Source organism: Lacerta agilis, chromosome 14 (genome assembly GCF_009819535.1).
Source record: "Lacerta agilis isolate rLacAgi1 chromosome 14, rLacAgi1.pri, whole genome shotgun sequence".
NCBI lineage: Eukaryota > Metazoa > Chordata > Lepidosauria > Squamata > Lacertidae > Lacerta > Lacerta agilis.
The window spans coordinates 18,391,522-18,407,383 of NC_046325.1; the positions used below are offsets into that span (position 1 = coordinate 18,391,522).

The 15,862-nt window shown below is 48.7% G+C and overlaps 1 protein-coding gene across 1 annotated transcript; it reads left to right on the top strand.

Annotated features, from left to right (window-relative positions):
- Positions 1-2,341: 2,341 nt before the first annotated feature.
- On the top strand, positions 2,342-6,958 carry LOC117058149 (ferritin heavy chain A-like). Its single transcript, XM_033169116.1, has 4 exons — positions 2,342-2,786; positions 5,557-5,703; positions 5,972-6,097; positions 6,638-6,958. Exons 1-4 carry the CDS (start codon positions 2,685-2,687, stop codon positions 6,794-6,796), a joined length of 534 nt encoding a protein of 177 aa, XP_033025007.1. The 5' UTR covers positions 2,342-2,684; the 3' UTR covers positions 6,797-6,958.
- Positions 6,959-15,862: the final 8,904 nt, after the last annotated feature.

The window sequence follows — 15,862 nt, forward strand, 5'->3', positions numbered from 1 at the left end:
TTTCGAATGGTTTCGGGAGTCCAACGGACTCCCAGAATGGATTAAGTTCGAGAACCAAGGTTCCACTGTATGCCTTTTAATGCTGTTAGCTGTGATCCTGCGCAGGCCTAAACAGTTGCCTTTTTCACTCAACTCTGTTTACAAATCTGGAAGCCTGCCAAGTGCGAACTCTCACAAGTGTTATGAGACTATGAGCCGTTAACAAGAAGTTTGACGAATACACCCTGAAGTAATAAAAAAATTATGAGTTTTAAATAAGTCGTAATAGCACAGATACTTGCCCAGGACAGTTATATAGAAAGATTTAATAGACATATCTGAGCCTCTTCACCTAAGATAGACTAAGGTTTTCCCTCCCGTGTTGAACGCCAGTTGCTGAGAATCACAGGAGGAGAGAGGGGTGCTGTGTTCAGATCCTGGTTTGTGGCTTCTCATAGGCATCTGGTTGGCCACTATGAGAACAGGTGCTGGTCTAGATGCTCCACTGGCCTAATCCTGCAGTTTCTTCTTACGCTCCTATATAGTGGCCAAGAGAACAAGGCTGTGCAGCTCAGTAGGTATAGCGTGAGACTCTTAATCTCAGGGTTGTGAGTTCGAGCCCCACGTTGGGCAAAAGATCCCTGCATTGCAGGGGGTTGGACTAGATGACCCTCCAGGTCTCTTTCAACTGCTACGAGTATGTTTCAGTATGTTTCAAAGCATTTAGATTTCCTACCCTCAGACTCAGGGTCAGCCAGGGCCTTGGTACCTTCCAATAATTGCAATGAAGGGTGAAATTCAGCAAGGGGAGCTTTTCCCATTGTAGGGATGCAGTGAGGGAGAAGTTACATCCGGCCCAGTTCTCCCTCCTTTGCAACCTCCTCAGGCCCTGAAGCGAATAACAGCAAGCTACATATTGAAGCCATACAATTTGGGGGCAGAGAAGTTAAGGGTGGGGAATTTTTCAAAGAGGGAAGGCAGGGAAAGAAAAAATGGCCTGTGCGCACCATACATACAAAGCACACCCACAGTAATTATGGGAACTGTGGTTCACTCGGCGCTACAATTCCCAGCACCCTTAACAAACTAACTCCCAGTGTGGTAACATCACCTTGTTTGTTGCCCAGGTGAGGAACAACCGCCTTTTGAATAAATCACAGGAAACTAATTCTCGAGTCCAGCATCCATGAGGCACCCAGCATTTATTGCAGCTATTGCAATAGGACAGAGCTCGCTCAATGTGCCAGTTAAGAAAGTCTGCCCCGAGGCACATCAGAATAAAAGCTTATATAGTAGTTCAAACCCAGCACACAAAAGGGTCATAAAACATTCTTAAACATCAGGAAAGGTTACAGGTCATGAGCAGTAAAACACGCATGGCTAAGCCATACTGGTATCTTCACCCCCACAATGTGGCCCAATGTGCCCAGGCCATTTGACCATTCTAGGTCTTGGATGTCACACATTTGTACCCTGGTAACCAAGGCAGCCTTCCCTGGGGAGAGAAGAGCACCATTAAAATCCCCACCCACTCCTCTTCCTGGATCTCAGATAGCGTCATGGATAGCTAATTAACACTCTTGTTGCTAACTCATGATAGACCTATCAAAACATTCTGCCATTTGTAGGCTACCACTATAGGGGTTGGATAAGGAGAGATGGAATACAGCTGTAAGGAGGGAAATTGTCAAAAAATACAGAACACATAAAACCCAAGCCTAAAACATTCTATCTCAAAGTTAAATGCCAGCATTGAAACATGATTAAAAAACAAACAAACAAACAAACTCCTTGGGTCGCTAATTCTTTTATCACCAGGATTCTGTGGGACATCCAGAGTGCTTTCAACGTATGGTGTGTATGCAGCCTGTTTCTTCTCCTGGGAAGATGAGTAAATTACAGTATAAGTAGTGAAAGCCAGGACTGCTGTGTTTTCCGGGGCTACATGGTGGGACAAGAAGTGGGTTGGAAACGGGGATCTCCCTTGGCGGTGGTTCGTTATAGGTAATTTTAAATTCTGCCCTCAATGGTATTCCACCCCCCACCCCATCCCCTACCCCTTTTAGGGGAGAATGTGCATTACTCCGCTGGGAAAAGCTTTTCCTGTTGAATTCATTCTGTTTCTATCCTGAATACCACTCGTCGCAGGGAATCTGCAACGGGCACAAAGCAACGACAATAGGACGTGGTCTTTTTCGATGCGGGGTGTGCGCAAAGATCGCGCGCGCGCTTCCCCTTCGCGGCTGGGGCGGAGGGGAAGCCGAGCCCGTCACGTGCGCCAGGCAGGGAGGGCCGCGCGCCCGGACGCCTGGGTTCCCCTTTGCCCAGACTCCGCCTTTCGCAAACACTCGGCCTCGGCGCGCGCTGAAGGGCCGGTCATTGGTGGCTGCGCACGTCCCTCTCGCTGCCCGGCGGCCTTATAAAAGCGCCCGCGATCCCTTTGTCCCCGCAGAGCTCGGTTCTTGCTTCAACAGTGTTTGAACGGAACCGGTTCCACCAGCAGCCTCTTTTCTTTTCCCCTCTCTTTTCCCTCTTCAGCAAACAAAACAGCAAAAAAAAAAAGAGACACCCCCCGCTTTGCTTCTTCTGCCATCCTTGCTTGAGTTGACCCGCAGAGAGACCAGCTGCCAGCAGCTCCCCAGCGAGCGAAGCGAGACCCCCGCCGACGCCTTGCAGCCGACCCGCCGCAGCTCTTCCCCGGAGCCATGGAGTCCCAGATCCGCCAGAACTACCACCGCGACTGCGAAGCCGCCGTCAACCGCATGGTCAACATGGAGCTGTACGCCAGCTACGTCTACCTGTCCATGGTGAGCAAGGGATCAGGGTGTGTCGGGGACGCGGTGGGTGGTGGTATATTGGGGTGCAGAGCCCCCGGGTCACAGCCTCATTCCTGCATTGCAGGGGGTTGGACTAGATGACCCTGGGTGCCCCTTCCAACTCCACAATTCTATGATCAGTTGGCCCCGTTTCCTGGGAAAGGGAGCGTGGCTGGAGAACCCTGGAGGGCACCAATTCCACTAGCCCTGCGTTCTTTCAATCACACATTTGTTCTAAAGAGTTCGAGGTAGCAACAGGCATGGTCTTCCACCCACCCACCCTCCCTCCCTCCCGTTGGAAGCTCACAACAACCCTGAGAGGTGGTGACTCCGGGCCTGAAGTCGCCCAGAGAGCTTCATTGCTAAGTAGCGGGTTTGAACGCGGCCGGAGAAGAGCCCAACAACGCCATGCTCTCTTCTCCCTTATTAGGAATCTCCGTTTTCATCCCTTTTGTTTCCTTGCAAGGGGAAAAACGGCAGCAAGGACGTCAGGGACTTTGTCTTGAGAGTTTTGGCTGCCTCCACTTGCTTCCTTCCCTTTGTTTTCAAATGAACACTCTTTCACTTCCTTTTTAGTGTTTCCCCTAGTCTTGGTCATTGTCATCTCCCTACTCTCCAAAAATACTCTCTTGCTACTCTCTCTCTCTCCTCTCTCGTAGGCCTAGGGGTCATGGTGGTGGCGCTTGGCATCCCATAGTTGCTGATCTGCCTGCCTACACAGCCTCCCCTCTCTCTTTGGCATAAAACACCATCCTTGCATTCTCCATCTCTCTCTCTCTCTCTCTCTCTCTCTCTCCCCCCCCCCCATTGCTGTCTTCCAGTTGCCCATGGTGTGTTCAAGCCCCGTCCTGGGTGGATCAACAAGTGTGGGAGGCAGAGATAAGCTTCTAGGGTGGGGTGATTAAAAAGAACATCCCATGACAGTTATTCTCTCTTCTTCCCAGACCTAATAGCGCCTTCTTGTCCCCCAACCCATAATCTCTACTTGACCCACTTCCAGTATAGGAAGATGGAAAGGTGTGTGTGTGTGTGTGATTTTTTTCTTTTTTTTCTTTGGCTTCTGTTAACAACAGTTTCTTTCTGTAACTTCGGCTGCCCACACCCTGGTGTCTATGTGTGAAATGGACTGTGAGAGAGAGAGAGAGTGATGCTAGCAGTCTTTCAAGGGTGCCTTGCCTAACTTTCACCAGAACTCCGCCCCCCTTGGGCTTCTGCAGGTTCCACCCCCCCCCCATATACTTTGTTTTTAAGAGGGGAGCCTCTTGCACCCAGGGCACTCTGCTCAGTGTCCCCCTACTTGCCCCATGGCTCTTCATACATTTCCTTCCCCCATTGTATGTGGGTTGGGTTTTTTTCTCCCTGTGTCCTGTTGCTTTGCGGGTTGGTCAGTTCAATTGCTTTACAATCTGCATACAGTTTGAGGTTATTCCACACTTGAGGCTAACACCAACAAGCTCCATTCAGTGAGTCTCTCCTCCCCCTTCAAAATAGTGTTTATCCCCTGCATACCTTCCAGACTTGGAAGAAGTACAGATTCTCCATTCAAAACTTGTTTGTTCTTGTTCCCGTTTTTTCCATATCCCTCTCCCACACTCACCCATTTCTCTGCAGTACTAGGCGTGCAGGATTTGTGGATCCCTGCCCATTAATCTTTAAAATAAAATAAAAAATAGGGGGTTTTTTTGGGGGGGGGGGTTTGACTGTCTACAGCCTTTTTGCCAATTCATGTTCGTCATCTGTAGCATCTCTTGGATGGGGATCTCCATTCCTTTTTTCTTTTCTTTTTTGTAGCCTTAGGACATCCTCCAGTTATCCCCGTCTCTCTTCCTGCAACAGGAGAAAACATTTTTTGCAAATAAATTTCTGGGCTGATGCAGTTAAACTTTGTGTGTGTGTGTGTGTGAGAGAGAGAGAGAGAGAGAGAGAGAGAGAGAGAGAGTTAAAAAAACCACAAAAACAAACTTGCACAGCACCTCCTGTTTTCTCATGTGTTAGAAGTGCCTTCTGCAGAACTGTGAAATCATCATGAAGGCACAATGGAAAGGGATGTCTGGAGGGGCCCCCTGTCCTGCTCTGCTTGTGCCTGATAGCAAACTGCAGACAAGTGTCTTCTCTGTAGTCTCGGCACGTGGCTAAATGGGAGACATTTTGTAGTGGCGTGGACTTTCATTGAATTCAAGAGTTTTGTTTTATTTATTTTTACAAAGTGAAAGTATTTGTACACCGCCCTCTCTTAAATCTTCAAGGTGGTGCACAGCAATATAAAAATGTAAAACAACAATTAAAAGCAGTAGAAAGGAATCATTAATAAAAGACTGGCTACTCGCGGAAATTTTAAACAACTTCAGAGACCTGTTGGCATAAAGAAGTCTGTAAGAAAGTCAAAAGTGAGGGTGCTTAAAATAAAATAAAATAAAATAAAATAAAACAAAACAAAAAAGTGAGGGTGCTTGCTGAATGCAGCATGGAACCAGCAACCCTAAATGCCCGACTTCTGGTTGAGGCCAGTTTGGGTATACAGAAGACAACTTATGCAGAAGAACTTGAGGGTTTCCCCCTGCTTCCCAGAACTTAGGGTGGTTGTTCTTTTACAGAACTTGCAAGCTTCAGGGGCATTGTGGGAACAATTTCTTCTCTTAACAGACCGGGCCTCCTCCTTCCCTGCCCACAACACTTTCCTGTTTCGTCTGCTCGCTTGTCCGCAGTCTGGCTAGGATCTCCCCAGCATAACCCACCATCTCCTCCTGTTCCCTTTCTCCAGTCTTCCTACTTCGACCGGGACGACGTCGCCCTGCGACACGTGGCTGCCTTCTTCCGCTCACAGTCCCACGAGGAGCGGGAGCATGCCGAGAAGCTGCTGAAGTTCCAGAGCCAGCGCGGTGGCCGGGTCCTCCTGCAGGACATCAAGGTACAAATCGGGTGGGGTGCCCAGTTTCTCTTAGGGGGGAGGGCACTGCCATCTAGCCAGAGATGCTGAGAGCAACGGCTGCAGGACATGTGGGTGGTTCCTATCTCGAGGCCTGTTAGGACCTCAAACCCCCAATCCCTGAGCTGGGCAAAAATAGCATGTTGATCCTGGGTCCGAATCCTGACTTGGAGAAACCGCTGTCCTAGAAATAGCAGCAGCCCGTTTGTTATGGAAGTCCATAGTTTATATTCGTTTTCCGTCTCTACAGAAGCCAGAAAAGGATGCTTGGGGCACAACTCTTGATGCCATGGAGGCAGCCCTTCAGCTGGAGAAAAATGTGAACAAAGCCCTCCTGGATCTGCACCAACTGGCAGCCAGCCAAGGAGACCCACATGTGAGTATCCATGGGGTGCTGATAGGCTTAGGAGGTCCCGTCTTGAGCCATTAACACTCCTTGCCTTTCACCTACTTTGCTTCAGAGGTACTGATAAGTCACTGGATTTGCACAATGTTGCTTCACTGTTTTATCAGTGGTCCAGCCATCTCTGCATCCTGCCTCTGATTTTATGAGCCCCAAGATGTTACACCAAGACCCTAATAGGTCTTCCTACTACCCTCCTGGGCAGAAATAGTTGTTGTAGCAGCTGCAGCACCCATAAAGCTACGGAAAAGATGCTATTCTCATCATGTGGGGCAGGAGGCAGAGAAAGAGAAAGAAATCATTTGCAATGCGTTTAAGCAAGGACAGCTCTCCAAAAAACAGCAGCACTTGAACGTCAGATTGCCACTGATCCAAGGTGAACCCTACACTAGAAGAGACAGCTTCAGAAGTAAACAGTTGGGGGTGGGGGAGCTCATTGGAAGTGCTCTGGGTGTTGTCTGAAATCTTTGATGGTAGACCTGCCTAACCAAGCATCTCACCCTATCTCTACAGTTCTGTGACTTCCTGGAAACTCACTACCTTGACGAGCAAGTGAAAGCTATCAAAGTCCTGGGCGACTACGTCACCAACCTCCGGCGGCTGGGGGCATCCCAGGGAGGGCTTGGCGAGTACCTCTTTGACAAGCACACCCTGGGAGAGAGCAGCAGCTGATTGCGTCTCCCTCCTTCCACCCCAAGAGCGCAATACCCCTTCCGTGAACCCACAGAAGCAAGACCCACCTCCGTCACTCTGGCCAGGCCCCACTCAAGGGGGGCTGTACCTGCCACCACTCAGTTGGCATGCTTCCAATAAACAAGGGTTCACCCGTTTAAACTCGCCTCTGGTTTTTCTGGGGTTTTAAGGGGGGAGGTTTGCAATGTCTAAAGAAAGGGGTATTGTCAGTGCTGAAAGGCAAACACTCTTGTCTTGGGCAGTCAACTTTCCCCCCTCCCTTTCAAGGGCCATTTTCCCTTGGGCATAATTTGTCTGGGAACACATGCTGATGGCGGATGGAGCCAGGGCCAAAACTCATAGAATTGTAGAGTTGGAAAGGGACCATGAGGGCCATCTCGTCCAGGATCTCCCAAACTTGGGTCTCCAGCTGTTTTCGGACTACAACTCCCATCATCCCTAACTAGCAGGACCAGTGGTCAGGGATGATGGGAAATGTAGTCCAAAAAACAGCTGGAGATCCAAGTTTGGGAAACCCTGATCTAGTCCAACCCCCTGAAATGCAGGAAACCTTTGTTCCTAATTAATTTACAGTGGTGCCCCGCTAGACGAAAATAATTCGTTCTGTGAGTATTTTCGTCTAGCGGGTTTTTCGTCTAGCGAAGCGGCAATGCAAACCGCGGTTTTCGTTAGACAAAAAAAAAAATTCGTCTTGCGAGGCAGCCCCATAGACAAATTCGTCTTGCGGGACAGCCTTCCGCTAGACGAATGCCTTCGTCTAGCGAGGCATTCGTCTAGCGGGGCACCACTGTACCTAGATTTAAAACCTGCCCTGTCTCCATTTGCACCGTGGCTACCTTAGATTAAATTCCACATGGCTCTGAAACGGGAGGGGAAGCTCCTCTCCCCCTTCCACAGCAGGGCACTTCAATCTTGTACCAGCAAGGGTGGAGAAAACTGCTGCCTTCCGAATGTTGTTGGACTCCCATCTCCCATGTCATCCCCAGCCACGGGGGCCAATGGTCAAGGGCAACGGGAGTTGTAGTCCAGCAACACCTGCAGGGCTACAGGTTCCCCCATCCTCGTTGTGTGCAGGTCTCCTCAGAAGTAAGCCTGAGAAGCGACTCCCAAATAAGTTTAAAGAGGATTCAAATAATAATAATGTAAAAGGACCATAGGCTAAGCACAGACGAATCAGCGAAATCATTTATAAAAATGTTATACTGCTGAACTAGTTGGTTTTAGACATCAAGCTTACCTGTGCAGCATCTTATTTCTGAGTTTCTCCAAGTGCCTTTCTGGGATATTGAAAGCAGAACAACCTATACTTATGTTTTGTTTACAAAGAGACGAAACTGCACTTATCTTACATCCTCATCATTGCCCAAGACTGCAAATTCAAGCAACTGTGAATACCTTTGCAGTGGAGCTTGGCTTTCTTGCTTCTATGGAGGAACAGAGGCAAATTATGCTGTTTTTTTCTTCTTTTTTAAACATACCCAAATCACTCCACCCACAGCTGTGCTTGAGAGATAAGGGCTCTGCTATTGCTAACCACAGGCCTCTTACCCTACGTCTGGAACCTTCTGCAGCTCATAACTCAAGCATAGGCAAACTCTGGCCCTCCAGATGTTTGGGACTACAATTCCCATCATCCCTAGCTAACAGGACCAGTGGTCAGGGATGATGGGAATTGTAGTCTCAAACATCTGGAGGGCCGGAGTTCGCCTATGCCTGTCATAACTTGAAAGCAACAGCGGCTTTCCTTGGACAGTTGCGTAAATTGAAAGCCCCCCACCCCCGGTGTGTGTTAAATAAGTGGTTTCCATCAGAATCGAAACACACCGATTCCTCCACACACTGAACAAACTTGTATGTAGGGTCACCAGCGTGTGTTTTAAAACTGGATTTGCCAACACTTGGCAGAAAAAGTGGAATCTCTTAAATAGCAAAAAGCAGGGCTTTGGGATGCTAACGTCCTCCCCCTGCAGTCCACTGCTTAAATAATCCTCTTTTTCCTTCCCCCCCCCTCTGCCCCCAGTGACTCAAATAATGGGAGGGAGCCCAGCTAGAAAAAAAGTTTGGGACAACAGTCCCCATCAGACCAACCATTGTAAGGGGCCTAGGGAAGTTGTTGTCTTCACCACTACCACTGCTGCCTCCTTCTCCAAGCCTTAAAATCCAGTGCTTGGGAGAGGGCCATGGCTTAATGGCAGAGCACATGCTTTGAGTGCAGAAGGTCCACAGTACAGTTCCTGGCTTCTCCAGGATCAGGTAGCCAGTGATGTGAGAGGCCTCTCTCCTGGAGACCGTGGGTGTCTGCTAGGGAGGACAAACTTGTCAAGTTCCTGCAGGAGTGATGGGTGGCTGGTCCGATAAAGGGAATGGCGCCCATCCCAAGAAGACTCCCTTGTAAATTAATTGCATGCCATTCACTCCTACCGGGGAAGAAAATGCTGCATTGGGGCAAGAACCAGACCTGCTCTTATCTACTTGGCCTTGCTTTTAGTCCTGCGACCACAAGACAGAACTCAAGCGTGAGAAAAAGCAGGGCTTTTACCAATATACAGGTAGATAGTCCCTAGAATTAGTCCTTGAGCAGCGTGTATTGCATTCATGGCCTCCTTCAGCTCAGGAGCAACGTTGTTATATTGTCACTTTGGACAACTGCCAGTCTCCCTTCCCACCTCCTCCCTTTGTTATCCTTCCATCGCAGCCTGTAAAAGTGCGTGTGAATCTAAAGTCCCCCTTTTTATTTTATTTTCTCAAAGAACTTCGATCAATAAAAAAAATTAGAGTTCAGCCAGTTTCCCCTGAACTTTGCTTCCTGCTCTTGATATGTGGCCTCACTAAACTCCATAAACAAAGTAAGTGTTTGAGTTCTTGTGCCCCAACCCAATCTCTTGAGTGCTGCAGTATTCCAGGGTTCCAGGCACTCACCCAGGGTTTGTGTTTGCTTTTGGATGATGAGGCACAGCAGAACCTGTGGTGTCTTTATGGTATTTGGTTTATTTACACATCTATACAAGCTGAGCCTACAACGATATTCCAGCACAAATCAAGCATTGCTCTCTGACCCATTGCTTGCTGTTTTTCCTGTTTCTTAGCTCACATAACAGCAAAATTCTCAACTCTCGTCTTTTATCCTCCCTATTTGTGAGATGGAGGGAGGCCCTACCCATCTGCCGTCTGCAACAGAGCCCCCTCTCTTTTGCTCTCTTAAAGGCCCCATCACCTTTATGTTGTTTTCTTAATGGCCCTTCACCCAGGCAATCGCCTCACAAGGAAGCTAACCCGATTTATATTTTAAAATACATTCTAGTCCTATAATCCTAGAAAGTGTTTTAAAATATAAATCTGTGGTTTAATCCACAGCGGGTGGTGTTGTGGGTTAAACCACAGAGCCTAGGGCTTGTCAATCAGAAGGTCGCCGGTTCAAATCCCCATGACGGGGTGAGCTGTTGCTTGGTCCCAGCTCCTGCCAACCTGGCAGTTCGAAAGCACGTCAAAGTGCAAGTAGATAAACAGGTACCGCCACGGCAGGAAGGTAAACGGCGTTTCTGTGCGTTGCTCTGGTTCGCCAGAAGCGGCTTATTCATGCTGGCCACATGACCCGGAAGCTGTACGCTGGCTCCCTCGGCCAATAAAGCGAGATGTGTGCCGCAACCCCAGAGTCTGCAACTGGACCTAATGGTCAGGGGTCCCTTTACCTTTACCTTTTAGGATTATAGGGCTTAGAGGTCTGGCACCCACAAACCCATAACATTGTAAACACAGCTGCGCTTATCAAAAGTCAGTTAATATGGATTTCCATCCCTCTGTAAAATTCATGACATGGGCACCCTTCCAGTGCCCATGAAATATACACCTGTCAGAGCCGGATTCAAGGGCAGGTGACCCAATACAGGCCTGGAGAGGTGCTGTGCTTGGGAGGTGCCTGCCATGCTATCTAGCTCTGAAGGCCTTCTGGCAGTTCCCTCACTGTGAGATGTGAAGCATACACTTTTTAAACAGAATATTTTACTTGGATGGTTTCCAGCACAGAGGAAGTCAAGCTGAGTGCAGATGAGACAAATATCATACTGGTGGAGTCTCAAAATGACCACAGCTTGGGTTGTTGGGGAATTTCTACCAAAGTCTGAAAATAAGCCAAGTGTGTGAGACTTCCCCAGTTCTTTCCCTGCTTTAGCAAGCCTCACACTATCCAAGTTGGTGGGGGCAGGGACAGACAGCATTCAGGAATGTGTTCTTATGTATAAAATACAAAAGGTGTTTTATTATAACATAACAAATGGTTACTTATTTGGATTGTTTTGCTGCACTTTCTGTCTTGATGTATTTTGTCAGGAACTGCAGAGAAAGGGCCTGGGACGCGGGTGGTGCTGTGGGTTAAACCACAGAGCCGAGGGCTTGCCAATCAGAAGGTCGTCAGTTCGAATCCCCGTGACGGGGTGAGATCCCGTTGCTCGGTCCCTGCTCCTGCCAACCTAGCAGTTCAAAAGCACCCCCCAAAAATGCAAATAGATAAATAGGTACCGCTCTGGCGGGAAGGTAAACAACGTTTCTGTGCACTGCTCTGGTTCGCCAGAAGTGGCTTAGTCATGCTGGCCACATGACCCAGAAGCTGTGCATCGGCTTCCTCAGCCAGTAAAGTGAGATGAGTGCCGCAACCCCAGTCGTCCGTGACTGGACCTAATGGTCAGTGGTCCCTTTACCTTTACAGAGAGAGGGAGATAAACAGCAAACCATAATGTTACAAAGGTTGCGAGCCTCCCCAAATCTCTGCCAAGCAGGAACAAGGTCCCAGGGAGTTCCAGGCACTCGCCCAGGGTTTGTGTTTTCATTGGGAATCAAGATGTGGCCAAGACCATGGGTAGGCAAACTAAGTCCTGGGGGCCAGATCCGGCCCAATCGCCTTCTAAATCCGGCCCGCGGACGGTCCGGGAATCAATGTGTTTTTACATGAGTAGAACGTGTCCTTTTTTAAAAAATGCATCTCTGGGTTATTTGTGGGGCATAGGAATTTGTTCTCCCCCCCAAAAAAAATAGAGTCTTGCCTACCACAAGGTCTGAGGGACAGTGGACCGGCCCCCTGCTGAAAAAGTTTGCTGACCCCTGGCCAAGACTGTTGTGTCCTTAATAAAATATGGTTTATTGACACATATTTACAACCTGGGTGCAGATGGGGGGAGTGCAGAGTTTGCAGCACTTGCGTCTCAAGAAGGGATTGTCCTTCACAGCAGAAAGAGCATGGCACTCAGAGGCTTTCTTAAGCACCATCTCTGTGCCTCTGCCCCAGCTTGTCTCCAGCCAGCCCTCATGGCATCTGCCCCCCACAGACTTCTCCCCACTTCTTCCTTCTTGTTCGCGGAACACCTTGCCCGAAACACAACGCCTCCCCTTCTGTTTCCCACCCACCCCCTGCTCCTCCAGATCACTGCTTTATAAAAGGACCCATTTTTCCTATGTGACATCACATTTTTATTGATCTGTGAATGACTTGCTTCAAGCACTTTTTGTCATCCTTAGCGACTTCTACCCCAGGTGAGGCCCTGGTCTGGAAAGGGAGCACATCTTGTATTTTTCCACTGGCCTGGAAACTTCTGTTCAATGCTCACCAAATCAGCTAAATTCTACCCCTTTACTGATTTCTAACACTCACTAACTCTAGTAGTAATGGGTGCCTTTGCACCCGCAAACTCTATTACTCCAGATCTGTAGCGATACTTTCGGGAATGGGGAGACCATCTTTAGCGGTTTGAAGCAAAATCTAGATAGAATAATGCTAATAACAATTCTCTCACACAAGATATTTTGGCTTCTAAGCTTCCTCTTTCGCTATTTGTCATCACAACGCATTCTGCTATCATGTGCCCCCCCCACAAAGCTGACCTTTGCAGAAATTCTGCATATCCTGCACTCCTTATGACAGGCAGATAGAGAAGCAAGACAGACAGATGAGATCCTCCCCCGCCTTCACCCTTACTACCCCATTCAGGCCAGTTTAAGACCCATCCCATCATAGGCCCAGCTTCCTCCTACAGTTTCGGTCCCTATTTCCCAGCATCATGCAGTTTAAACATGTAATGGGGTCATGGCCGACAGCAAGATCCGCACTGCACTCCTGAGCTCCTCACGTCCGCCCCACTTCCGATTCCCCTTCCAACTTGTTTTCATGACTATGACAAAGCTGAACCCAAGAGGACAACTCGTGAGGATGCAGAGAGAACCAGGACCGGGTTGGTTCGAATGGACGGAAAACCCTTGTTTGACAGAATGTGCTGGCCCCAGGGGTTTGTCCGTGAAGCAAGGTCCAAGTCCAGTCCTGGGTCTAGGGGTCCAAAGGAGGTCAGTCCGGCGGGGAGCGAGGCAGGTGCAGGCACAAGGTTGCAGGTCAACATATGTTTGCAGCTAAGTTGCTCACGCAACTTGGGCTGTGGCTGGCTGGCTTTTATCTGGCCCTATGCTTAGGGTGGCCCCGATCCTCTGGAGACTCGCCTCTCCTCCGGGCCTGGAGGCGAGCACTTAGCTCCCGTCGCCTCTCTGCCCTGAGCCTCTGCAGCTCAGGAGAGGCTGGTGGGTTACTGGACCCAGGGGTCGCCTCAGCTTCCTCTGATGAGTCTGGGAGTGGAGCACCTGCAGGCAATGGGTCCTCCCTCCCATCAGGAGCCAGAGCAGACTCCGCTGATGCCTGCACCTGGGGATCCAGCACAGGTGGGGATCTTTCAGGCTCAAGCCCTAGCCCTGGCTCAGCTGGTTCTGGAGGTGGGGAATCTTGTGCAGGCTGGGATCCCTCAGGTTCAGCATCTGAGTCTGACTCCCAGGCCATCACACAGAAGCTGCAAAGAGCTATCCAAGAAAATATACTGTATTATACATGCCCTTGTGTATAAGATGCCCCCTGTTAAGATTTTTTTTTTTGGGGGGGGGAAGGAAGGCCAGAGTTGTTGAGATTATTCTGGGGGGGTTGCCCACAGTTGTTTACCCCTAAAAAGGGGGTGGGGAATGCCTCCAATCACCCGCCCAATTCCCACAGCGACACCAGCCCTTGCCACAGCAACCAATAACGCACACAATGGCCACTCACAATCTCCGGCTCACAGCAGCAACCAACCCCATGTCCCCCCTATGCACTGTGTATAAGACGACCCCAAATTTTAATTTAAAAAACCTTGTATTTAACACGGAAAAGTACGGTATGTCCTCAGCAAGTGTTGTTTTTTGAATTCTTCAAAACCACCTGCGATAAATATTGCAAAAAGCAAGCAGCTGAACACAATGGGGTGCTAAGTGTTGCAGGCAGTGATGCTACTCCTACCCAGAGTTACGACGCACTGAAGTTCATTAAGATGACTAACTTAGCTTTATTTGTTACAATGGGTCTACTAGGACAGAACAATGAATACATCCCACCAATTTTGAACAGGATGTCCAAAACCGGATGCGGTGTGAAACTGAAGGGGTTATCTCTGTATCTGTGCTTAGGGTGGGATTTTTTTCAAGCATGTGTGGATAGCTCATTTTTTATCAATCACGTAATCAGAGCAGGAACACTTGATAATTTCCTAATCTTTTGCTACGAATTGTGTGAGCCGCCTTGCGTTTCCGATTGACTCGAAACTACCCTGTATAATTTATCTTTTTTTAAAAAAACGAACAACAACATGAAGCCTACAAGATCCAGGTGGCAAATGGTTCTGAGAAAGAGGATTCTCATTTTGCTGGAATTACAAGATCTCTGTCTCCTGGCTGCTGCTGCTGCTGGTGCATCCCACACATTGCTAGCTAGTTATTTTCAGGGGGCAGCAGTGGATAGACAGAACAGCGTCAAGGCCTCCAGCTTGAGAACAATAACAAAGGGAGGGGGGAGGAAAGGGAAGCGAAACACACTTTTTTCGCTGAATCATGCTGAGATTTTGTTCCCATGTCAGTGTTCTGGAGGAAGTGTTTTTACTGAGTCATGTTCATGTGATAAGAGGGGGGGGGGGGATAGGAAAGTATTTTCTTCTTTTTTAAAAACCCCATGAATTTATCCCTCTAGAGAAGGTGCAGGGAACAGTTGGACCTCCAGATGTTGTTGAACTACACAAAGTTCTGCAACATCTGGAGGATCAAAGGTTCCCTATCCCAGCTCTAAAGACGTTGGCTGTCCTAGGCCACATCCACCTGGCTTCCCTCAAAGAACCCTGGGAACAGTAGCTTACCCCTCGCAGAGCTCCAATTCCCAGCACTCTTAACAAACTACAGTTCCCAGGATTCTTTGTGGGGTGTGTGTGAATGTGCTTTAAATGTCTGGTGTGTTTACAGTCCTAGCTTCTGTCTAATCCATAGGTTGATGGGCCTCTCTTACAGAACCCAAGAGGCCTGATCCTGGCCACCTTCTATCATTCCCAAACACGCTTATCTACACACTTACCTAGGAGCAAACCCAACTGAACTTTACATCTGGGTTAATGCTGTAGATGGGAGAAAGCCCCACCTGGAGAAACTCAGTTGCATTTGCTTTCCGAGTCAGCAAACGACAAACAACCCCCCCCCCCACACACACACATAATCTATTATATACAGTGCTTTCCCCCCCGGGGGTGGGGGGACGGGGACGCAGGTGTACTCATACGCATAAACATTTTGTGAATCTTTGTACTTTTGTCCATTTACTGTATTTCTTTTCGCCGATCTGAACTATAAAATGGTGGTTTTTCTTGAATCAAAATGAGAGTACCCCTAAACATGTTTAAAGAAAAAAAGCACTGCATCTATAGCTGTACTGTATCTCTCTGAGCATTTCAATTTCTTTTTTGCATGTAAAGATTTTATTGCAACGCAAAGGCACCTTGTCTCCTGGTAACAGCTTCAAGGGCTGCAAATCGTTGAGAACCCGTGGAACTTTTTTTTTTCCTCTTTAAAAATCGGGCTTCTTTCAACCCCCTTGCTAAAGCCAGAAAACCTGAGCTGTTTCTCTATCAGCGAGCAAACGGGGTGGAGCCTCTGCGCTCCTCGCGGAGGGAGGTCCCTGGAAGAGCCGCCCGGGCTGCCTATAAAAGCCCCTGTTCTGGCACACCCAGC